Source organism: Pectinophora gossypiella, chromosome 13 (genome assembly GCF_024362695.1).
Source record: "Pectinophora gossypiella chromosome 13, ilPecGoss1.1, whole genome shotgun sequence".
Classification (NCBI taxonomy): Eukaryota; Metazoa; Arthropoda; class Insecta; order Lepidoptera; family Gelechiidae; genus Pectinophora; species Pectinophora gossypiella.
The window spans coordinates 13,302,683-13,327,739 of NC_065416.1; the positions used below are offsets into that span (position 1 = coordinate 13,302,683).

Sequence of the window (25,057 nt, forward strand, 5' to 3'; positions counted from 1 at the left end):
TCCCACGAGAACGGGAATTAGCGGGAAAATCCTTTTGTATGAAAAATCAAAACCACTCAAGTTAGACGTTTGAAATTTGGCATGCAGGTACCATAGGTACCGTAGAGGTGCACTAAGAAAGGAATTCCCAAAATTCTCACGGGAACGGGAATTAGCGGGAAAATCCTTTTGTATGAAAAATCTAAACCACTCAAGTTAGATGTTTGAAATTTGTCATGCAGGTACCTTAGATACCGTAGAGGTGTACTAAGAAAGGAATTCCCGAAATTCCCACGGGAACGGGAATTAGCGGGAAAATCCTTTTGTATGAAAAATCTAAACCACTCAAGTTAGACAATTGAAATTTGGCATGCAGGTACCTTAGATACCGTAGAGGTGCACTAAGAAAGGAATTCCCGAAAATCCTTTTGTATGAAAAATCTAAACCACTCAAGTTAGACGTTTGAAATTTGGCATGCAGGTACTTTAGTAAACTTAAAGCTTAGTTGCAACAGGATATTACAAAATTCCCACGGGAACGGTAGTTAGCGGGAAAAAACATTTGTATGAAAAAATCAAATCTAAATAAAAGGAGAAACTGACTGACTCAGTGACTGACATATCAACGCATAGCCTGAACGGCTAAACGTAGGCATTTGAAATTTGGAAGGGACATAGCTTAGGTACCGTAGAGGTGCACTAAGAAAGGAATTCCCGGAATTCCCACGGGAACGGAAATTAGCGGGAAAATCTTTTTGTATGAAAAATCTTAACCGCTTAAGTTAGACGCTTGAAATTTGGCATGCAGGTACCTTAGTTAACTTAAAGCTTAGTTGCAACAGGATATTGCAAAATTCCCACGGAAACGGGAGTTAGTGGGAAAAAAACATTTGTATGAAAAAATCGAAACCGCGTAAGATAGATATTTTCAATTCAATTCAATTAAATTATTTATTGCATTCCATGTAGTACAATAGGGTGTTACATAGGCATAGGAACTAAAACATGGACCCTGTAGGGCACAGCAACGTTGAAGGGAAGAGAGGAAGTGTGTATTAAAATTAAAACTCAATGAACAATCAATTAAAAAAAAAACAATTCAATCAATTGATTCAATCTAGCATGCATGCATACCTTAGTAAATATAAAGTTTATTTTTGGCTGTATTTTGAAAAATGGGAGTTATTGGGAAAAAAAAATGTACTTATGAAAAAATCTAAACTGCATAAGTATGCACTCCCACACACACAAAGATCTCTCTCTTATATAACACGCCACGCGGACGAAGTCGCGGGCAAAAGCTAGTACCTAAATAAATTTGGAATAACCTGTATCGAATTTAAAAGTTGCTATGTACTTAATCAATATATTTTATGGAAAAAAAAGCTTAGTAAACTTAGCAATGTAAAATTATTCTATTATGTATTCCATGGCAATATTTCAGATTAGCATGTCAAAGCAAACATTGGTCAAACAATAGCACTCGATCAATACTCTAATCGACTGCCATTCAACACAAATTACTTGCAAATCTACTTTGATTTCCGTTGAAAACTTAACGAACTCTTTGAAAAGCTTCGTATAAAACCTTGGAAGTGGAATGGAAACATGCGATGACGATTTCACACGCGAACTATAGAATATCTATAGAAAAAGAACTGTCATGCTTTACATAAATTCATTCCATCTACGGACAACTAGACATCGATAGGCATTTTATCCTTACGTTGTGGATATACCACCAATCCGCACTAAATGTTTTGCCTCTTCCTTTTTGATGCGAACAGCAAAGGACTGGAACTGTCTGCCGTAGTCTGTTTTTCCGTCTCGTTATAATCTGAAAGCTTTAAAGGCTAGAGTGAATAGGCATTTGCTGGGTAGGCGTAAACGACCTTAGACCATATCGTCTCTTATTATCAGGTGAGATTATGGTTAAACGCGAGCCGTTATTGTTGAATATATATATATATATATATATATATATATATATATATATTATACGCCTTTATACGTCCCACTGCTGAGCACAGACCTCCCCTAATTAACTGGAGGAGGTGTGAAGTATTTTCTACCACGCTGCTCTAGTACGGGTTGGTGGATACGTTTGGACTCGCTCTTGACGTGAATTCCGAAACATGAAATCATAAGACCTTTTTATACAATCAGATGAGGAGATGACCTACTAAGGCAGCGATTGCCACAATAGTTTAAATTATGGAGTTTGGATTTTAATTGGACATTTTGGTTTTACGACTACAGGGTGTGCCATCGTAACGAAAACTTGGAGAGTTGATTCAGACCATGATTCTGAATTCATATCGGAAAATCCATGAAAATATTACTGCTTTTTTAAATTATTCTTAGTTCCATACTTGATATCAACTCAGAATCATGGTATGAAACATCCCTCAAAGTTTTCGAGGTATATATCAAAAACTTAAGATACTCCTTCTCCATTCCAGGATGCGCTCTCAAGTCCACCAGCTGCGTTGGCGGTGCGAGTGCCTCCTCAGTCGCCGCGTATCCTCTTCAACGGCACCCACGTGATGCCAGGACAGAACATCACGGTGCCAGCCGGGTCACGAGCCACTGTCGTCTGCGAAGCCCGATATGGCAACCCGCCCGCTTATATCGAGTGGTATTTGGGTAAGTAGAGATTGGATCTTGAATCAAAACGACCTTCATTCGTGTCACTGTTGGCACAGACCTCCCTTTAAGGGGTTATGGAGTATATTCCACCACGCTGTTCCATTGCTCCACAATGCGATTTTTGGTGGAAGTGTTTTTCGACGTTTTTTTGTGTTTCTACCAATGGACTTTTACTAATTTAAGGAAGCGTATTCCGCCTTTGGCCTTTTTGGTAAATATTACCATACAAATACAATCTCCTCGAAACGACCTCCGTGGTTCAGTGGTTGAGCGTTGGGCTCACGATCTGGAGTGATAAGTGATTGATTGACCTTACGTCGACAAAGTGATTTTTGTGATACTATGTCCCCACCCGGATTCGAACCCGGGACCTCCGGATAGTGAGCCCACAGCTCAACCACTGGACCAAGGAGGCCGATATTTGAAGGTACACACACACACACAAACTCACGCCCGTAATCCCTAATGGGGTGGGCAGAGCCACAAGTAATCAAAGACAACTTGCAGCCACTGTTGATACGATGTCGTAAGCTGGATATGATGAACCTTATGGTGATAAGGGATCAGCCTATCGCCCATAACATTAGTCCATCATGTTAGAGGACACAATCCCTCTGTCGGTTTTTACGACATGCCCGGGAAGACAAGCAGCTGAACGTTTTCTATGTTTTTTATTTGCTCCCAGAACAGCATAGAAGCAATATTAATATTTGAAGGTAAGTATTATAAATTACTTTCCCTGTTTTCCAGAAAAAGAACGCCTAACAGCGTGGAGCCAAACCAACGCTTCCGAGGTGGAACGACCACGAGTATGGGCGGCGAGGTCGGTTTTGGAGCTGGGCGCGACCAGGAGCGCTCATGGAAGACAACTGGCTTGTCGGGCGCATCACCCATCCTACCCATCGCCTTACTACCGGGATTCTTACACCATGCTTGATGTTACTTGTGAGTATTTACTGTGGTTTCAGTGTCTGTTTAAAACATTTTTCTCTTGCTTGGCACTATCTGACTCATTGGTGTACGATATGTATATTCTGATATAACAGAGGCAACTCGTGGGATTCTTGACACTAAGAGTGGTATTAATAAACTAATCTCAACTTCGAGACTGCCCTCAAGATCATGTCACTTTTATCGTATATGAGAAGTGACTGTGAGTTTTTGTTACTTACAGAATACTGATATAAGTAATTCAAAATGTAATCGAGGTGAGATTTCGCGGTATTTGAAATATCAATCCTTCCTTAGTCCATACTGCTCCAGAAGTCACTTGCGTGTGATTGTGGGTGATCATAAAGGCCACATCGAAGCAATTAATCTAAAAAAGCAATATTGCAATTCGACATTCGCGCATGAAATTCTGGTATTCAGAATTTCATAATGAATTAATAATTCAATTCATAAATAATAATTTTAATTGATTAATAATTTAATTTTTTTTTTTTCATAATGAATTTTTGGAATACTAAATCGAGGCACAAGAACCGTTTTCTTTTTTCTATTTAACCTATTTATGAATTTTAAATTGAAGTGCGACGTTTTGCCTTATTTTTCTATGACGTCCCAGGTTCCTTTTTGATGAGAATTCCATAGCAATTTCGTATTTTGACGTTTAGTAAAAAGTAACTGATTTGACTAGTTGGAAACTACCCTATTATCTAAGCACGGAGCACGGTCTTCGACGAGAGCTGGGGGCTCCAATCTCGTCCTTATCAGAATTTGGATTGTTTCTCTTAAATATCACCTTTGTTCATTTCAGTCGTGCCAGTGGTGTCAATAATCGGTGCTGATGCTAGTACCCTGAACAATTTGGAAGAAGGTTCCAGCGCTCTCAGCCTGGAGTGCCGAGCTGATGGTAACCCCAGTCCTTACGTCTGGTGGACTAAGGATGGTCAGGTCATCGCTACCAACGGACCAAAGCTTATATTGGCTCCTGTTGCAAGGAATCATTCTGGTGTGTATTATGTACTGTCATCATCAATCAGCCCACATCATCCCAATGCTGCCCACTACCCTTTCCAGTCTTTCACTAACTTCATCCATCCGATCATCTGGCCCCTGGTCTACTCACTAACCTTTTCCCTTCTCATGGCCACTATTTGTGACAATTGCGTCGTGTACTAGATTCAAGGTAAATTATGTACTAAAACTAAAAAAAAACTAACGAAAAGCATTTTCTTTTTTCTATTTAACTTATTTATGAATTTTAATCAAGAAAAACGTAATAATAAGTCCGACATTTTATCACGTTTTTTCCATGACGTCACAGTGTGCTTTTTCATACAATTTCCTTAGTGTAGGGAGCGCTGGTAATTAAAATAAAACCCTACACAAATAATTGACTGAACTGTATTACTTAGGATATTATATTAAATTACAAGATCCAAACATTGAGACGCGTTGGTTTGCTCGCGCTAGAGATGTGACTGACCATAAATGGTAGACTATTAGATACGTCCCATACACTTAATAATTCCGTGTTTTGACCGTGTTTTAAATTTCTGTGTTCTTCGGATGCTGTTAGTAATTGTGATTTCCCTTACAGGGATCTATGGGTGCCAAGCGAGAAACTCTTTAGGAACTTCGGATTCTGTGAAAGTGGAGATCGACATTAAATGTAAGTTTGTTTATGATCAAAGGGGTTGAAAAAGCCATATCGACGCAATTCAGCTAAGAAAGCAATATTGCTATTTGACATTAGTTGACATTGCGCAGTTACTTTTATATGCGCAAATCAAATAGCAGTATTGCTTTTTAGATGAATTGTTTCAATGTGGCCTTTTTAACTCACCAGGAGAATTTCCTTATTTAAGTTTCATATTTCCGATACAAAGCAGTGTCTTTTCAAAAAGTGAAGCTCAAACATCTTTCATTACAAGCGTGTGCACAGTTAGCCACTTATTGATTATAATAATTACACACATATACGTCACATAGATTACAAAATTCAATTAAATTCAATTTATATTAAATATTATTACGGAATTCAATTACAGTAATATCCTAACGCTGGTCACCTAATTGTCCAAAAAGTAAGATGATCCGTGCTTCAGAAGGCACGTTAAGCGGTAGGTCCTGGTGACTACTTATTTATGTAAGTGAGTAGTCGTTACATGAGCCATGTCAGGGGCCTTTGGCGGCTCTTTAATAACCCTGATTGATGAGGTTGGTACTCCACCTCACAACCCACACGATAGAAGAATGTTTCTTTCTTTTCATTGCAGACCCTCCAAGAGTAACCTGGGTGGGACCGGACACGGTAGTGGAAGCGAACCTTTTTTCTCAAGTGACACTGGAATGCAAGGCGGAAGGAAACCCACCTCCTTCCTACCAGTGGTATCATAAGTAAGTTGACAAATATCATTTTCTGTCTGAAGTTGAGTACGGCTAGAAAGTGATGCCGTATGATGACGGTACGGAAAAAAGATTTGAGTAGCAAGGACATATCTGTGTATCTATAGTGTGCCTCATTTTTTCTATTATTATCTCTTGAAATATTGATATACCAGACTTAGCAACATTGTTCACATGTAGTTCATTCCTATAGTCGCAAGGTTGACTCCAATAAGAATTTGAAGTACTAGGTCGTCTTGTCATTTACCTTCGTCATAAATCCAACGTCATTAAAATATTCTCATTGCAGTCCCTCCCCTGGAGCGCACATCAACCTGATTCCAGAGGACGGGTACCCAGTGTCTTCCACTCCTCAGCTGCAGCTGCACAATGTCTCGTACGCACAGCATGGCCGGTATACTTGTGTCGCTCTCAATACCATCGGACTTGAGGAGAGGTGAGTCTGTCGTTGTTGAACTAAATGAGTTATGTCGTGGCTTATTTTGCAAACAGACATATCTCCAATATTTTGCTAAAAGAAATGTTCCTTATTGACAATAGCAAAAGGTGCAAATCAGAGTCGCCAAAAAATTCAGATACGTCAGTTAGCGACATCAGTGACGACATGATTGGTCAAAGACTGACAGCAAACTTGACGAAGATTCAGCTGGACGAAGAGTGCTGCCTAATGTGGTGGACGATTTCCGGTCTGCGGTAACCACTCGAAAACCTTATCCTATGAGCAAATCCAAATCATTGTCACCTACATACTAAGCCAAATTTTCCGTTCCAGGACCCACCAATCAGAGCCAATCACGCTCAACGTACTGGGTCCACCAGTGGGCGCGGAGACAGGCACAGCCCATGGCTGGAGCGGTGGCGAGAGCAAGGTGACGGCCACGGTTTGCGCCGACCCTCCGCCGCGGAGGGCCGCTTGGCTGTGGGGCAGTCTGCGACTCGAGGTGCCACAGCAGAGTGGTAAGATGCTGTCCATATTTTGGTATCTGAATCAACAGACTGTCGCTCGAAGGCACCTTTAATCATTGGTCCCGACATCACTCTTGTATTGTTGGATGGAAGGAATCATGGAAGGGGGTCACCAGGTCGCAGACAACGTATCTCCGTAGAGATAAAAATGCAGTGGCCATCCATGTCACCCAGGAGGGGGTCATGACCCCCACGCACGGACGTACGACGGACGAAGATAGGATCACCAAACCAGACAGAGTCCCTCTCACCCACAATGCTAAGCACAGAAGCTGGCTTAGTGTAATTATTTATTGTGTACCGATTCCATTTAAAACCTTTCTAGAGCTCTTGCATATCCGACCGTTTAGATGATGATTATGTAAGTGTCCAGATTAAATTACCACATAATAAATTACCTTACATTTTGTACTCAGGCCGTCACCGAGCGCTAGAACCAACAGGAGCCAACGGGTGCTATCGTTACACTCTGGTGGTGTCGAGCACGACTATGGCAGATGCGAGGGTATATGTCCTACATGTGGAGAATGAGAGGGGGTTCTCTTCTCATGCTGTGTCCTTAACTGTGCATGGTGAGTTTATTATTAACTTTCAATAAACAAATATAGTGGTAGATAGAAAATAATCGATCGACCAAAATCTCGACTGATACTCGTACATCACTACACTACTGGACGTCACAAGACTAGCTGACGTACTTTGACAGATGGAATTCTTTCCGCGCATTGAGACTGTTGTGAAATCTTATTGAAATATAATCGCTTATTGTACAGTCATGAACAATATAATGTACCCACTTTAGGACTCTGTCGCACTAACATATTTGACATTTAGTGAGACTTACAGTGCAATTTGTGAAAAAAAACATCATATAACAAGGTACCAAAGTGTATGCATATTGATTCTCGTGACTGTACTGAACTGGTTGTTCTGTTTAATGGTAGTCAGCTAATTCATAATTCATAAACAAGATTTCCACTAAAGCGGAACAGATCGGAGATGAGCAGTCGACCAATCGCTGCGAGGGAGAGTGACAACGCGTGTTCTCTCTTGCTTTCTCCCATCCTGTGATTGCTCGATTCCTCATATATCCCGCCTTCTCCTCTCATCTCCGCTTTAGTGGAAACCTACTCTGATGAAACCCGAGTGTAAGCCCAACCAGCTGTCCTTATTTATCTAGTTATGTAACGCTGTTCAAACCAAAAGATATTATATTGCGTTTTAAAGTAGTATTTGCGCAGATATTAAATGTTTTACTGCCCACGTTTCAAAAAGAAGCAAGAAGCATTTCATCTTAGTTTCTGCTAAGTCTAAAATATACGTATGAATATTGCATGAGTAGATAAAAAGGTAAAATAATATCATAATAGCTAGTAATATCACCGCTATATACCTCACCTTTGCATCTACGAGTATTATAAATATCAATACCTAACCTGTATATTTCAAATTTCTAACAATCTAGGAATAAGGGGGAGCATCAAGACAAAACAGGCTAGGAAAATAAAATAATATAAGAAGTATATATAATAGGGTGAATTCCCGAAGCAGAGTGGAGATGTGCGGAATTGACCTATTATAGCGAGTGAAATAGAAGTCGCTCTAATCCGCTTTGTGAGAAACCAAAGTGGAGAGAAGAGGAGAAGTGATGTGCGGAATCCACCAATCACAGCGTGCGTAAGAGAAATCTGTTGCTCACCGTCGTAACGATTGGTCGATTCCTGCAAAACTCAGAATCAAGTTGAAAATGTCTTTATTCAGTAGGTAACACTGAATCCTAATTTATAAAACAAAGTTAAATAAATTATTTGATCAAATGTGTCATCTTTACAACATGTAGAACCGAGGAAAGCTAAATAGGTGCAAGAAGTACTTTGGCACAAATCCAGCCAGACTCCGCTCCACTTCGCTTTGGTGGAAATTCCTATCTCTCCCTTATTATTACTGAATTCCAATTACTTACCGACCGCATGTATGCATGAGTAAAGTGCTCAATAATGTTGTCAATAGACTCGCATTTCTCGCTGGCAGAGACGGCCCACGTGGCACCGCTGATCGCTGCTGCCCTGGTCATCGCCGCGCTGCTTGTCATCGTGTTGTGTCTCATCATACGCTGTCGACGGAGACGAGGTGGGTTTATTTATATTGTAATAGATACCGCGATATAATACCAGTCAGACGCAACGCTCATGTCACAGTGTGTAGCTTGTCCTATAGTTCCGTTAAAAGCTGTTGGCTTTGTAATCGTTTACGAAAATCTTCCTCAATGTAGTATTTGCTCAAATAGTTCGCTAATTCATAAAATGTTTTATTTTATTCCACAGAGAGCGTCGAATACAAGACTGATGATTTAGATAGGTAAGTTTTTTAATGCCCACTTACTTAATTCAATTTACCTTCCCTTGAAAACTTTGCTTTTCATAATTTGTCTATAGTGAAATGTCTGAAAGATAATAATGCTTATTATTTTTTAATTATCCCTACTTTGTAATGTCATTTATGTATCTGGTAATGTCATTTAAGGGTCAATGTTAAGTTTATTACAAGTTTTGGCGCTGATTACTACCTTTTCTACCTCTCGCGTGCGACTTGAAGTATAACCTTGAGTTTCAACCAATAGCGTGGCGTTCACGTACATAGAATTCGCTACGTTTATTGGTCGAAAACCGTGCCGCGGCAATTTTGAACACTTTCCTAACTGACTTTTTATCTTTCCTCCAGCGAGAAGACAGTGCTCCCCGCGGACGCAGTGTACTCCCCCCGCGTGGGCGGAGGCCCCCCCGGAGGGGGAAGTGTGGCGGGCGTAGGCCCCCGCTACTCCCCCGGCGCACTGCAGGTCCGCCGCGCTGCTGTGGTGCTCCAACCACCCACCACCGTGTGAACGCTGTGTGTGCACAGGTGTGAAGCACGAAACTAACATTTATTCTTAAGTTCGTAAACATTGGAATGTCCCTTAAAAATCCAATCTCCATTTTTTAACTATTGTGTCTGGAAATTTTAGGAAACTTTCGTTGCGATGTCACTAACATCCTGTATAGTATAATACTTAGGTACTAGATTAAGATCTAGTGCATATTATAATGAGAGGTGGCCAAGAATCCGATTCTTTAAAATCTTTTTGCTATAAAACCCGAATTATCGTAGGCAAAGTTAAAACAATAGACCTTAGCAACTATTTACATTGTGGCCATAAAAATAGATGGAAGGACAATTAATCTCACGACCAATTTTCACTAATTGGTCGTAACGCCACTCCCTAACTTTCGCACCTAACCACACATTACGTATACATAATAAATACCAGTAAAAGTTCTCAAGAAATGATTTTTTGGAATTAGTTATGTAATGGCCCCGATTCCTGCATACACCTCCTAATTTTATTTTAAGTTATACCTGTCATTTTCTCATCCGCCGAAGAGGAAAGAGACGAATGATTGACAACTGTTATTTTTAAAATGAATGAATAGCCCGGGCGAATGAAATAGGCATCTCGCTGATAGGCAACCTGTTTGACGTGAGCTGTCGACTTAATTCTGTCGGGTTATTGGCCAATATACAATTTTGGAGGGGATTTTTAAACTTCCGCCTAAAATTGACGTGTGTTCCATTAATTTTTAAGCCTGTCGATTACCCGTCGCTTTCCTTTTCGTCGAATACGAAAATGACAGGTATAACCTAAAATAAACTTAGATGGTGTGTACAGTCATGAGCAATACAATGTACCCACTTTAGGACTCTGTCGCACTAACATACTTGACATATGGTGAGACTTACAGTTCAATTTGTCAAAAAAGTTAATGTGACATGGTTTCAAAGTGTATACATATTAATGCTCGTGACCGTACCGGAATCAGCACCAATATACTTTTCAGGCTACGTTCACCAGAAACAATATAAATGGAGTTGTTCAGTTTAAATATGATAATTTACTATTTTCTCATTACTCGGGTACTTACATAATTATTCTAAAATACAATGTAATGGCAGAAGCATATATAACAGTAATTGTTGCTTAATATTTTGATCACATTATGTATAGAATTATGTTGCTACCTACGTATATTGCTTCTCTTTATTAAGATCAGAATAATAATGGGTGGAAGATAATTGTGTCTGGGCGATAATTGTGATTAGAAGGTTAAACGAAGAAACAGCGCAATTTATACAGCGCGTATGATTTGAAAAAAATAACCTACTTTTCATCATGAATTCTTAGAACACCTTACAAAGTCTAGACTTAACGAAATAACACGCAAGTTTGCCGCATGTGTTCACCCTACCCCTGTCAGCATGATTCACCATGACAGACGTTTAATTATGAGAGTGCACTACTATGTAAATCAACCTTTAAGGGATTAACGGTGTGAGCCACACTTCACTAGGACAATTTTACTTAATACCATTCCGACTGAATTCCTTTTGGATTTGTCACTCTGGTGCAACCGAGCAACCGCCAACTTAATCTGACAGGACTACGTTTTTACAATAAGATTCACATTGAAATTCAGAATTTGCCTTTCAACTGTTTTAAGACAGTAGTTAAACAAAAACTTTACAAAAAAGGTTATTATAAAGTTAGTGATTATTTAGAAGATATGAATGCATGAGATTAACTGTCTGAGAACTGATATTAGGCAGCTAAATTACTCAATTGTATACCAATATTTTATGTTTATTTTTATTTTATTACTTTTTTAAAGAACGTCTAGGGCCCTGTGCCGAGGTTTTTCTTGCAGCTTCATTTCCCCGGCTGTACAGGTTGTGAGAAGCTGCAGTAGTTTTAGGCGGATGAGACGTTCGTTATGTAAAAATTGACGATTCAAAGTGTAACTATGTTACCAACTGAATAAAGATATTTTTGAATTTGAATTTGAATTTGAACTACAACTAGATCTATCTCTTTCTTGCACTTATTGCAAGTAAAGAAGGATACTAGTTTAAGAATTGTCAGAATAAAAGTACCTAGGTTAAGTTTGTGTTTGCCAAAATTAGCACCATCATCACGTTCATGGACTAGACTCAAGAATAAAACAATTTAGATTATATTATCCGTCTCAGATAGACTGATAATAAATAAAAAGGATCCTACGCTCTTTGTATGAACAACATTAAAAGTCCGGTTAATTTCAATGTTGTAGAGTGATAAGAGTAAATCCTATGATAGTAGAACGGATATAGTGGGTTGGTTCCCGTTGTTATAAACTAACTATATTATTTTAGTCTTAATTTTTGAAGTGCTATTTAACACACTGTTTTTAAAACTATCTTCTTCAGCAGCCTTGGTGAAGGTAATTATTGAGCTGCCAATGGCCCCTGACATAGCTCATGTACCGACTGCGTGGGTACTTGCATTATTAAGTAACCAGGATCAACGGCTTATCTTACTTTTTAAAACTATCAATAAAATAAGATTTGTCATAATAATTCTTATCTAGAATTGTAGTAAAATGTTGTATGTTTATTCCAGGCAGCATTAACGTCGCTGGAAAGAGAAGCCAAAGAAAACGTGTATGCGGTACTTGACCCGCATATACAATATGAGATAACGATAAACAAGCACGGCGAACCGCCTAAATATTTGTCGCTGTCGAAGCCCCTTACTCACCAAAGAGCACACGCTTTTGACCCCAACGTAACCAACGAGATTAACAATAACGAAAATCGATTCTCCACGTTCAAAGCTGGACCGCCTAAAGCCCGGCGATCGAACAGAAGCGAAAGAAATGATGCACAACAAAGCTACGTCTGCAAAACTAATAATGATATAGAATACTCCAAAGACCCATACTTCGGAATGGTAAGAGCTGATCCGGAAACTGATGTCAAAAATGATTTAAGAAGTTCAAAGAATTACACTAGAATGTACGAGAGAAATGGTTCAGGTCGCAAAGATAACGCTAAAATGGATAATTTTGATAAGAATAATATTAGACAAGATGCTAAAAGGAGTTCAAATCGTAGTCGAAGGCAAGAAGTGTACAAAAAGCCAGTAAGAGATATAGAGCAAGAACGGTCTTTTGAAGAATTTGATGCAGACATTATGAAACAAGACGGGGAAGAAGATTACAGGCCACGACCAGGAAAAGTTAGGGAGATAGCTTCGAGGTTCAATAGGAATAGTTTTGACGCCCAACCAGGGAAGAAGAACCGACCGAAACCTCTGCAAAGCTACGGCCACCAACCTTATTTGGACCATATTTTCCCAGATGCGGTGGAAGTTTGATTTGTGTGAGTGGGACTGTTATAATGAATGTCATAATAGATCTCTGATTAGTTTAATAATCACGTAGAATTAAATAGATGTATCTTTCTCTTATAATACTTATTTATTGATAGTTCTTTCTTGGTGAAAATTTTAATGAGTAACTAGCATAATCATGACAATTGTAGTAACCGCTTTGGCACCAGGCAGGCTTTCATTATTAATATTAAATACTATACAATTTACTGTAAAATTTTATATGATTTTTGTATTTGTACTTAAAATGAATCTTGCATTTATTGTACCTAATTTATAAATAATTTCCATTTTCAATATTTGTATTTACGTTACTGTTTATATCTTCTTATGTACAGACTCTATTCTTATGTTTTGTATTGTTGAATTTTAACAGTATTAAAAAATGAAATTTTTAGTATTCGTGTGTTTTATTAATCTTCGCATCATCAGTTATAATACTTATATTATATTAAAAAAAATGGGAATAGGTCTTCTTATATTAACTTATCACCGAGGTTCTTCAATAAATAAAGTTTTTATTGACGGGGTAACCCAAAGTGGCCTGAAGACGCCGCCGAGAGGTCCGGGAAGAGTTTTCTTTTCAATAAATAAAGTTCAGTACAATAATCAGTGATTATATTTCTAAAAAGTAGATCTGTCAAAGTACGCAAGCTAGTGTTGTGAAGTTCATTAACATAGTGATGTAGGTATCAGTCGATATTAGGCTGATCGATTCTTTTCTAACAGCACCTACGTTAGTTTCAAAGAACAATAAATTAGCAAGAAATATGAATATCAATGCGTTTACGTCACAAATGCATGACATGGTGCTCTAGTTGCATCAGAATCTATTAATTTATTAACTGCAATAAAAATGACATGTCCAACCTTTCACTTATTTCCCTGGGCACCTGTAAACGACGTGAAACCTCCTAGCTTCATTTGGGTAATGTGTCCTCTATTTATTGAAATTGTAAACTTAATTAGAACAACAATTTAAATTAAACGATGTAATAACTTTTATGGTGAAGCTTTAAAAGGGAGGAGTGTTGGGACCAATTTTCATTCGTTGCCTCGTAATGTTCGGAAGCGGTGGTCTTTGAATAAGATGTAACAAGTATTAGTACAGGCGTCAGTGAACATAAATTACAAAATTAACTAAGGAAAGGAGAGTAAATTCAACGTATTTACTGGAGAAACACGCCTCACTAATCGTTTAAGTTCCTAACACTACAATCAAGTGAGACTGTACTAAAATACTCCCAAAATTACGGAACCTAACATAAGATAGAAAAGGACAAGATTGAAAAAAAGAGCTTATGAAAAGAAGTAAAGTAGGCAAATAAAGTACCATTGTATAGAAAATATTTCATAATGATACAACTAAAGATGATTCTAAAGGAACTGTTAGTATTTTTACTTTCAATTGACATGACTCGTGCGGTAAGGACTACAGTAGCGCTGCGATCAGCCTATATAGTCAGCAAATGCTGTCCCTTAGGTATGATAAACAAACCTTTCAATAATAAAACTAGATTCTGTGAGACTGTAGCAGATAAAGACTTAGATTTGTTAATGCATAGAGATGTGGCTGTGTTCAAGGATGATGTCAAAGTTGGTGAAGTGAACTTTAAAAAGCATTTTACAATTGTCACTGGGATGATCTGTCTTAAGAAGGAGAAGCTGAATGATGTGTTTCTACAAGCGGTAAGTGATATGTTTATTTTAGTAGATATATTACCTATGTGATCGTCCTGTTAATTGAAGGTTTGAATTGTGTTCATCCTCTGGGGACCAGAAGTACGTAAACGTCTGAATGTATTCTGATCAGTAACTTATATATAGAAGAATATAATAACTTTATAGCGAGACTCGAAGTTTTTTTTTTAAATATCCATTCGATTTTCGATGAATACCCTCTCGTTCATAAATTGACGAAGAACTGGCAATGCAATTTGAATTTAGTACGTACGCCAATCAGAGACTTTCAAGACGTTCCCCAAAAAAAAAAAAATATGGACGGTGCTGTACAAAGTTGCCTTTGTTTAACTTTATAATTTCATGGATAACAGACATAATTATGCATCTTTTATCTTATGTATTTTTTTTTAACAATTATCCAATCAAGAATACTTATTCTCTTGTTAGGATCCTCTATCATCTTGGTGTGATGTTCCTAATGGCTGTAAAGGGCTGGTTGTCTGAGGATAAGGATGTCAGAAGAAAACGTTCAGGATGCTATTTTAACTGAATTTAATTTAAATATATTTCACGTTTACTAAACAGTAGGTAGTTCAATGGTGCACAAGAAAACGGAAGTGACGCGACAAATGTTGTCATTGCAATAAAAATATGAATTTAATGTTGGGGTTGCCAACTTCTCTTTCATAAATTAGCAACTAGCAATTTAATCTATTTTAAATGTAGAACGACAATTATATGAGTACGTATGATTTAGGAAATACTAATAAAATTTTGGCCTTGTACCAAAGTGGTGTCGAATTTGTTTAGTCTATCATAGATAGACATGAATTCGACGAGGCTGGTGCTAGTGTTTTTCTGTTTTATTAATATTGTTATTGGTAATTTTAATTTAACGGTAGACTTAAGAACGAAGGTGTTAGTGAGAGAAAACGAGTGTGGTGATAAAGAGTTATGCTTAACCAAATGCTGTGCTAAAGGAATGATTTCAAAACCTTTTGCTGATGGTAGATTTTGTGCACTAGTCGGTACTGATGATGTGGATTTGATGATGAAGAATCAAATACCTTTATACGATCAAGATGTTAAAACTAGTGAAGTTTATTTAGAGGATCACTTCACTATATTGACTGGATTATCTTGTGCTGAAAAGGAGAAACTGGATGTTGCATTTTTTCTTCAACTGGTAAGCAAAATCAAATGAATTAAGTATCTGTGCCCGCGGCTTAACACTAGACTATCCAAGCAGTTTTTTTTACGTGACTTATTGTAGATTTGCCGCAGATGGCATTAACTACTTTGCCGGACACTTGGGGAGCGCTGAAGGCTCTCACCCGGTACAACGTTTAAGACAACAGGCCTGAGGGTGCCCAGTTGGGCGCGAACCTCGGGTCAGGGCGTCGTCTGAGAGGAAAAATATTTGAAAGAATTAATCGACCCTAGTGGATCGATAGCGATAAGCGCTGATTGAGGGAAATCGTCGGCGGGGTCGGTATCGGGGTCCTGAAGTAAGCTGGTCTACCCACTGAACTTTCCCTTCTTAGCCCTTCTGAATGGTGTACTTACGTAGTCTGAAAAGTCCCCCATTAATAAGCGAATGTGTGTTGAGTGGCATTTGTATCGAGTGATATCACTTGGTCCCTATTTCGATTCCTTAGGGAAACACATATCAAGATTAACGTTTACTGTAAAATGTAGTTTGCCGAAACGAAAACAACATTATACAGGCTGTTAGAAAATAATAAATAATCGAACCGAAATTACCTAGTTTTGCGTTTCTATTTATCGTATTGCCGACTTGTCAATTGAATGGGTTGGTTTTCTAACAGACAGCCGCTTCTGTAAAAAAACGGACCTGTCAAATATTTAGTTTAGGTTAGGACCCTGTGGGAAAAGGAATAATTCACTCACATTCCAACAGGTGAACTCAAGGCTGCTATAGCATTACTACTCGTAAGTACAGTCATGAGCAATATCATGAGCACCCACTTTAGAACCCTGTCGCACTACCAAATTTGACATTTAATGAGACTTACGGTTTAATTTGTCAAAAAAGTTAATGGTCATGGTTTCAAAGTGTATACATATTAGTACTCGTGACCGTACATAGATTTTTAGTCTTGCTTTGCTTGTGAAAAATCTTCGTGCTAAATAAGATATTCGTATTTTATAACTAATAATGTACAGTGCTCTTACTTGCGAAGTACCTATTTAAAACACTTTAAACGCTTAGATCTAGGCCTAAATAAGGCAGGTAGGCACTTATTTAGTTCTTCCGATAATCTACGGAGGTAGCCGTTTGCCTAGAGCTCAATTTATGTATACATTATAATATATGTATACTTATCTTCATTATGTAATTAAATGGGAATCGTGTTCAATACATGGCTACATTTTTATTCAATGATTACATTCAAAATTCACTGCCGAGAAGTGAATTACGGAGAAATGTGAGTTTTTTAACAAACTGTCGCTTCTGTAAAAAACGGACCTTTCAAATATTTAGGTTTTTTTTTCTCTCGAAGGTTATAACCGCCCTCGAAAGGACTATATTCTGGACTTAATAACATTAAACATAGAGTTTAGAATTGCATGCCTTAAATCAAAATTAAAATAAGTACTGACTAACAATATGTTGTGTATTATACACATACATACATACATAAACTCACGCCTATTTCCCACCGGGGTAAGCAGAGACTATAGAATTAAGAATTAGTTATGTTGTGTAATATTTAGGTTAGGTAAGCGGACCCTTTGAGGAGCTCGGTGGCGCAGCGGTAAACGCGCTCGATCTGCGATTGTTGAAGTTAAGCTACTTTCGCAAAGGCCGGTCATAGGATGGGTGACCACAGAAAAAAAGTTTTCATCTCGAGCTCATCCGTGCTTCGGAAGGCACGTTAAGCCGTTAGTCCCGGCTGCATTCAAATTCAAATTCAAAAATATCTTTATTCAGTAGGTAACATAGTTACACTTTGAATCGTCAATTTTTACATAACGAACGTCTCATCCGCCTAAAACTACTGCAGCTTCTCACAACCTGTATAGCCGGGGAAAAGAAGCTGCAAGAAAAACCTCGGCACAGGGCCCTAGACGTTCTTTCATTAGCAGTCGTTAATAACCATCAATCCGCACTGGGCCCGCGTGGTGGTTTAAGGCCCGATCTGGGTATCCATCCATAGGGAAGGCCCGTGCCCCAGCAGTGGGGACTTTAATGGGCTGATGATAATAAGCGGACCCTGTGAGAAGCGGGATACTTCACTCACAGTCCAGCAGATGAATTCTGTACAACTCAAGACTCATATAGCATAGTTTGAATGCAGCATTGACAAAAACAGTTCAAACAAAGTTTTTAATAGATTGGCAAGTTGACAATATATATCAGCTTCATTATTTAATGTCCAAACCCGTTTACAATTCCGATTTTTAAAAGAGGTTTTTTTTATGATCTGAACGTGGCTTATTATAATAATGAACTTTTAAGATTTTTGATCGGTTTTTTTAAGAACCGGAGTGCGAGTAAACGATTGACGAATGTGGAGGAAGCAAGAGAAGTGTGTCAGGATCGAAGCAAATGGAATTCCATAGTCTCTGCTTACCCCGGTGGGAAATAGGGTGTTTTAAGAAAAGAATTATTATTCTTCCACCGCTACTTTATTACGTTGCTCTAATAGAAAAATCAGATGAAGCGTGAGTGCTCAGTTCATCTTGCGATGGACTATATTTATATTTTTATATTTTTTATATTATTTATTTCGATAAGTATATTTATATTATTTATTATTATTTTTTAGTAATGTTGGTATCATTATAATATGTTTATTGCACCAGCCCGTGCTCCAATGGATAATCTTCTTTCACCCTAAGTTTGCATGGCAGAAATTGCTGTTTAGCAATAAGGCCGCCTATTGTGCTTATGTTTTATTCGTATTTTTATGTCCTTTGTATATTATGTTGTTGTGCAATAAAGTATTATTGATTGATGAACTGAGTACTCACAGCTCACCGAGCTTTCTGTGAGATCAGTATTAGGCGGTGAGTCGTATCGCCGTCTGTAATGGTCGAGCGAACTGTGTTAATATTATGTTGCTATTATTATGCCGATGTTTTTACCCGGAATGATTAATATAATTTTGATTTCTCGAAAGCGAACCTTGGTGAAACTACGTCATCGATTTACTGACCACAGCAAGGAAAATCAGTGATGATGTAACCAATGACGTAAAGAACACGTTGGTATTAATGTCAAACGACATAAAAAAGGACAAGCGTAGCGGGATTATTATGGCATAAGCTCACAACTATATTCATAATTGGGTTAGGCAGAAGCAGGTACATCCAACGCAAGAACAAAGATACGGTCATTTACATAAAAAAATAAAGATAATAAAAAAAATAAAAAAAAACAAAAAAATAAAGATTAATAAAAAAAGAAGAAAAAGAAGAAGATTAATAAAGATTTTTGATTTGATTTGATTAACATACTTACTTTACATCCTTATTTTCATATATTTCTTGCAGGGGACACAAAACTTATTGAGTGCTTTGTACTTTCCATAGACCTAGAATCATAAAGAGAAAACTTTAATCGAAAAAAATTCAAACTCGGACGGGACTTGAACCCGCAGCTCTTGTCAAGTCGGGACGAGCGTGTTAACCATTACACCACTTGGTCCTCCTCCTGTCCATGCGAATGTTTTTCGATCTAAGTATGTATCATCATTAAGCCGACGCCAGAACAGGAGGAAGACCCGGTGATTTGTCGCGTAGGTGATGATAAAAGATAGGTATATCATTACAAAAATATCCACCCTGTACTTATGTACAATTTCGCACATCGACAGCGTCGACAGGGGACGATTGAACGAAAAAACAAATTAGTAAATGAACTGTACCATTGCGTTTCCGATATAAAACATTAACAGGCGCGAGTGAATTCGCTCAGTATAAATTCGCACTCGCTTACCGCAGCCCGCGCGCGCGTTCAATAAAACAGCCACGTAACATAAACAAAAACTTTATAAAAGCTTACGAAACATGTTTCGCTACACGTTTTTATTTGCAATCTTATCTTTTACAAGTGGACAACCCTGCGATGAAAAAACAAGCGTAGATTTAACCGGAGGACAAACTTTTAGTGACGGTACAATCGTTTACGATGGAGTAACTTATCCTAAAGATTACGTCTTCTTAAGAAATGTTAGTGGAGAGTTTAGAACTTTCGGGTGTTTGTGTGAACTTAAAAAGTGTTTCCGAAAATGTTGTCCTCTGGGGTCAGTGATGAAAATATCCGAAAGGGGATGTGTGGAGTCAAAAAAAGACGATATTTTGTTAAACAAAGGTTTGGACACGTACTTTTTAAATGCTTTTAAAAAAACTTCAAGTTTAGAACAGTCGGGATTGAGTTTGGTGATTGGCAAACCCGATTACGTTTATCTAGAAGATGATGGGAAATGGTACGTGCAACAGGTTAGTTTCATTTACTTATGGATTTTTAAGAATATAAATTTATTATTTACCTACTATTCAGCAGAATCAGAATCATTTATTCAACATAATTATCCTAGATAAACTTGTTGAAGGTCAATTTAACATTTTTGAATCTACGTCATTTCGCAAGGTGTTACGGATGAGGAGAAGAAATGACAAGAAACTGCAACAGCAACACATCTTTTCAATTAATAAATCAATGTAGTATACATTACAGGTTATTTCATAACTAGAGAAACACAAATAATACCAGGCATTTTTATTATTTAGGTAGGTACTTAATCAATTATAATAAGCTTTTTTACATAAAGTAACCTTCACATGAGCTTTAAATTTATTTTCTGACAAATTCAAAATACTTACTGTCTGGTATTTTATTGTAAAAACGTATGCATAACTCCAAAACGATGAATTTAATTTACTTAGCCTAGAATTTTGGTTAGCAATAAAACTATTTAAGTAATTCTATTTCGCTTTAAGAAGCATTTAGGTCATCGCATTCACATCGTGAGTAAACTCACATTCCCGTGACCTAACTCGTATTGGGCTGGTTTTCCCTTCGCGGGTTGGAAGGTCAGACAAGCAGTCGCTTCTGTAAAAAACCTGTCAAGTTTTCAGGTTAAGTCAGCGGACCCCGTGAAAAACGGGATAATGCTAGGGAGATTACGATGGAGCACCTAGGTACATGGCTACAAGTTTAGTCACCTTTTAGTTAATAAAGACCAAGTTAGCGCCAAATTGACAAATCACATTTGGATGTGATGTTCTCCAATAAAAACCTCGACTTTCAATATTACATAAACAGCCTATATACGTCCCACTTCTGGGCACAGGCCTCCCCTCAATCAACCGGAGGGGATATGGAGCATACTCCACCACGCTGTTCCACTGCGGGTTGGTGAAGGTGAAGGCGACTTTCAATATTATTAATATCTTTCTCTATAATTCGCGACATTCTTCTTTTTATCGTGTGGGTTATGAAGTGGATTAGCAATCCCATCAACTCTGGTGTCAGGGTTATTATTGAGCCGCCAAAGGCCCCTGACATGGGTCATCTAGCGACTACATACTAACATCAGTAAGTAGTAACCGGGACCAACGGCTTAACGTGCCTTCTGAGCACGGATCATCCTGATGTAGGACAATCAGTCCTACCCCAACCAAGGATCATAAATTGATTTTTGTGATATATATGTCCGGGAATCGAACCCGGGGCCTCCGGATCGTGAGCCCAACGCTCAACCACTGGACCACAGAGGCCGTTATCCGTGACATTGCAAGCACGAGTTACCTATGTCGATTGTTAAATGATAGACAATAGTTTTTTTTTTATCATTCTGTAACTACCTAATGGTCTTACTAAGGAATTAAATGATTGTGATGAAACCAGTTTCTTATATCATTTGTATGATAATGAAATGCGTGATGTAATTATGTACTTACCTAAGTATATTCTGTGAATATCTCTATCAACACCTTAATAATATAATATATAATAATAGTTGGAAGGGCGAAGTGAGCGCGAAACCCATACAAGTATTTATTTATTAAATTACAACTATACGTATATAAGTTACCATACATGAACAAGCCCGAGGCGGTAACTTAGACACATAACTATTACGTAAAACTTACATTTTTATTATGTATATTGAGGAGCTCGGTGGTGCAGCGGTTAACGCGCTCGGTCTGCGATTGTTGAAGTTAAGCAACTTTCGCAAAGGCCGGTCGATGGCCGGGTGATGGGTGACCACAAAAAAAAGTTTTCATCTCGAAATCCTTCGTGCTTCGGAAGGCACGTTAAGCCGTTGGTCCCGGCTGCATTAGCAGTCGTTAATAACCACCAATCCGCACTGGGCCCGCGTGGTGGTTTAAGGCCCGATCTCCCTATCCATCTATAGGGAAGGCTCGTGCCCCAGCAGTGGGGACGTTAATGGGCTGATGATGATGACGATTCTCAAGCGATAAACGCGCGTAAACCCTACTCCAATACCTAAACGGTGGCGAACTGAAGTAGGATTTCTAGGTGTTAACACAAATGGAAAATGTCCTAGAAACCCACATTCTACTAGTCAACCTCGCGTGACTACATTGCTATAGGATTTCAAAGCAGAAATTAGAAATTATCCTTCGAAACTAAAACTTGAACTTGAACTAGCATTTCCGCGACATGGGTTATGAGGTGGATTACCAACTCCATCAACCCTGGTGTCAGGGTTATTATTGAACCGACAAAGATTAATACTGCGTATAGAACGGTAACTCTCTGCCCCGCGCCGAGTTAGATTTACCTCACTTTTATTTTTTACCACACCGAAACGCTTTCTTCACGGCCTCCATGTAAATGCCTGTGCTAATATACAAACCATACCATCCATTAGTCTCAATTTTAGTGTCAGATTATATTAAACAGATGTGAGCACATCATCAGAACATTATTAACATCTGCAACACAACAGTCGGACGGACATAACTACATTATTTAAATTCATACCTCCCAGAACACAATATCAGAGGTAATCATTCCCTACAGTGTCAATTTCACAAAACAAACTCTTTTTAAATTATCTCGGTTATAGTGGGGACCCAAGCCACAGTCATAAACAGCAGTGGAGAGGCGTGATGGAGTATGGGCCAATATGGCTGAAACTTTTCAGCAAATACGTACATTCCTAAAACCCTTGGTAGGGGATGGTTGGTATCTACCAATACTGAATAGTTATACAAGAACTTTACAGGCCTATACTTACATATAATTACGTATTTTTATGTATATACATACATACACACAATCTATTTTTTTTGACTTAATACTTTTTAAGACACGACGCGGCGACGTCTGCTTTCTCTTTAATTTGTTCCATGTAAGCTCTTCTTGAGGAAGACCACGCCTTCCTCTCTTGCCTTCTATCTTCCTTTCTATGATGTTTTTAATAAAGTCGTATCTTATTAACTACCCAATCATCTTGCCTCTTCTGACTTCGATTACTTTCAGTATTTTGTTTCTTTTCCTTTACTTTTTCTAATATACATACATAAACTCACGCCTATTTCCCACCGGAATAAGCAGAGACTATGGAATTCAATTTGCTTCGATCCTGACACACTTCTCTTGCTTCCTTCACATTCATCAATCGTTTCATACACGCACGCGGGTTCAGAGTAGATCGTACTGGACCTTTTCTAAGGACATCTCCAATTATACTTATCTCCAATTAATAATTAGTATATTTTATGTGTTCTAAGATAATAAACTCACACGAGAGGAGATTGAGATATCGGTTACTACAGGAGAAGGGATACATAAATAGGCACTTTGATGACCTCACATATAAAGTTTAAAAGCACTGTTTTATTTGTGAATATTTATAATTCCAAGGAAAATTAATTGCGTATACTACTTAGCATAAAACGTGATATATAATGCATTATTTATGGATTATTAATTAATTCTGGGGGAAATATTATTATAACTGCCGTGTCTATGTCTACGACAACTCTAGCCATAGAGGCGACCAATCAGTTCGCGACAACAAACACTTCAGAAACGGATTAAAGCATCTTGTTAAAAGGTAATTTTTGTCAAATTTTATGAGAACCTACTTATTGGATAATGTATACCAGCGCGTTACGTGATGCTCCCTGGTCAGACCACTATTCAGTACTTACACAATTTAATTCATCATCTCCATAGCACTATCCCGATTTTCACAGGGTTCGTTTACCTAACCTGAAGATTTGACAGGTCCGGTTTTTACAGAAGCGACTGTTTGTCTGACCTGATATTTATCGCTTTTTAGTTATTTATTAATTTTGTCGATATTTTTTTGAAGTCGGTTTAATTTTTAAATTGTTTTAAAAAGTCAGTTTTTGACAATCGACCGATCTGCCTGTAACGTTTTAAGGAAAGTAGGAATCACAAAGTGATTTTTGTGATATGTCCCCTCTGAGATTCGAACCTGTGAACTCCGGATCGAGAGCCCAACGCTTAACTAACTAAATAACCATGTAATTTAATAAAGTATGAAATCAAATGTAAAAATAACATACCCTTGCAAACATATCGTCAAAACAGGATGTGGTAAGGATACGGTTTGATACCGACATATTTTGAGATAACATTATACATAATTATTGAAATAAATTATATAATTACTATTTAGGGCGCTTAGGTACATATCAGCGATGAAGTCTGCGACTTCTTCTAGACTGGTCTGTTAGCGCCCTTATAATTCCTATTGCGTTGGTCTAACAGAAACCTTGGTGATGTGTTAATACTTGGTTCATCTTGCGATGGATATCCAAAAATTAGAAATCAGAAACATTCAACGTAATTATCACTAGCGACCCGCCCCGGATTCGCTCGGATGCAATGCTGAAGAAAAAATGAAATTATTTACGATATCACATTAAAAACCTCAAAAATAACAGTATTACTCTACTATTTAATGGATGTTATTATACATATAAACCTTCCTCTTGAATCACTCTATTTATTAAAAAAACCGCATCAGAATTCGTTGCGTAGTTTTAAAGATTTAAGCGTACATAGGGATATAGGGACAGAAAAAGCGACTTTGTTTTATACTATGTAGTGATGGATAAACTTGTTAAAGGTTTATAGAGAATTTAACATTTGTCATTTCGCAAGGTGTTATGGCTGAGGAGAAGAAATGACAAGAAACTGCAACAGAAACA

At 38.0% G+C, this 25,057-nt stretch overlaps 2 protein-coding genes across 5 annotated transcripts in view; both read left to right on the forward strand.

Annotated features, from left to right (window-relative positions):
- LOC126372132 (irregular chiasm C-roughest protein) overlaps positions 1-13,509 on the forward strand; it is a 123,498-nt gene extending 109,989 nt beyond the window's left edge. Inside the window, exons 4-15 of one of the 2 annotated variants that reach the window (XM_050017731.1) lie at positions 2,442-2,625; positions 3,379-3,573; positions 4,388-4,582; positions 5,174-5,245; positions 5,853-5,973; positions 6,272-6,418; positions 6,755-6,939; positions 7,365-7,520; positions 8,959-9,078; positions 9,273-9,306; positions 9,670-9,846; positions 12,416-13,509. In XM_050017731.1, the coding sequence (XP_049873688.1) occupies positions 2,442-2,625; positions 3,379-3,573; positions 4,388-4,582; positions 5,174-5,245; positions 5,853-5,973; positions 6,272-6,418; positions 6,755-6,939; positions 7,365-7,520; positions 8,959-9,078; positions 9,273-9,306; positions 9,670-9,829 (1,569 nt within the window). In that variant the 3' untranslated portion in view covers positions 9,830-9,846; positions 12,416-13,509. The remainder of the gene's footprint in view (positions 1-2,441; positions 2,626-3,378; positions 3,574-4,387; positions 4,583-5,173; positions 5,246-5,852; positions 5,974-6,271; positions 6,419-6,754; positions 6,940-7,364; positions 7,521-8,958; positions 9,079-9,272; positions 9,307-9,669; positions 9,847-12,415) is intronic. The other variant, XM_050017732.1, reaches the window with a different exon arrangement.
- Positions 13,510-14,511: 1,002 nt separating this feature from the next.
- Positions 14,512-25,057, forward strand: part of LOC126372140 (G-protein coupled receptor Mth2-like) — a 65,626-nt gene continuing 55,080 nt past the window's right edge. The window contains exon 1 of one of the 3 annotated variants that reach the window (XM_050017750.1): positions 14,512-14,875. In XM_050017750.1, coding sequence (XP_049873707.1) covers positions 14,543-14,875 — 333 coding nt within the window. In that variant the 5' untranslated portion in view covers positions 14,512-14,542. Of the gene's footprint in view, positions 14,876-19,832; positions 20,339-25,057 lie in introns of those variants that run through there. The other 2 variants (XM_050017746.1, XM_050017753.1) reach the window with 2 other exon arrangements.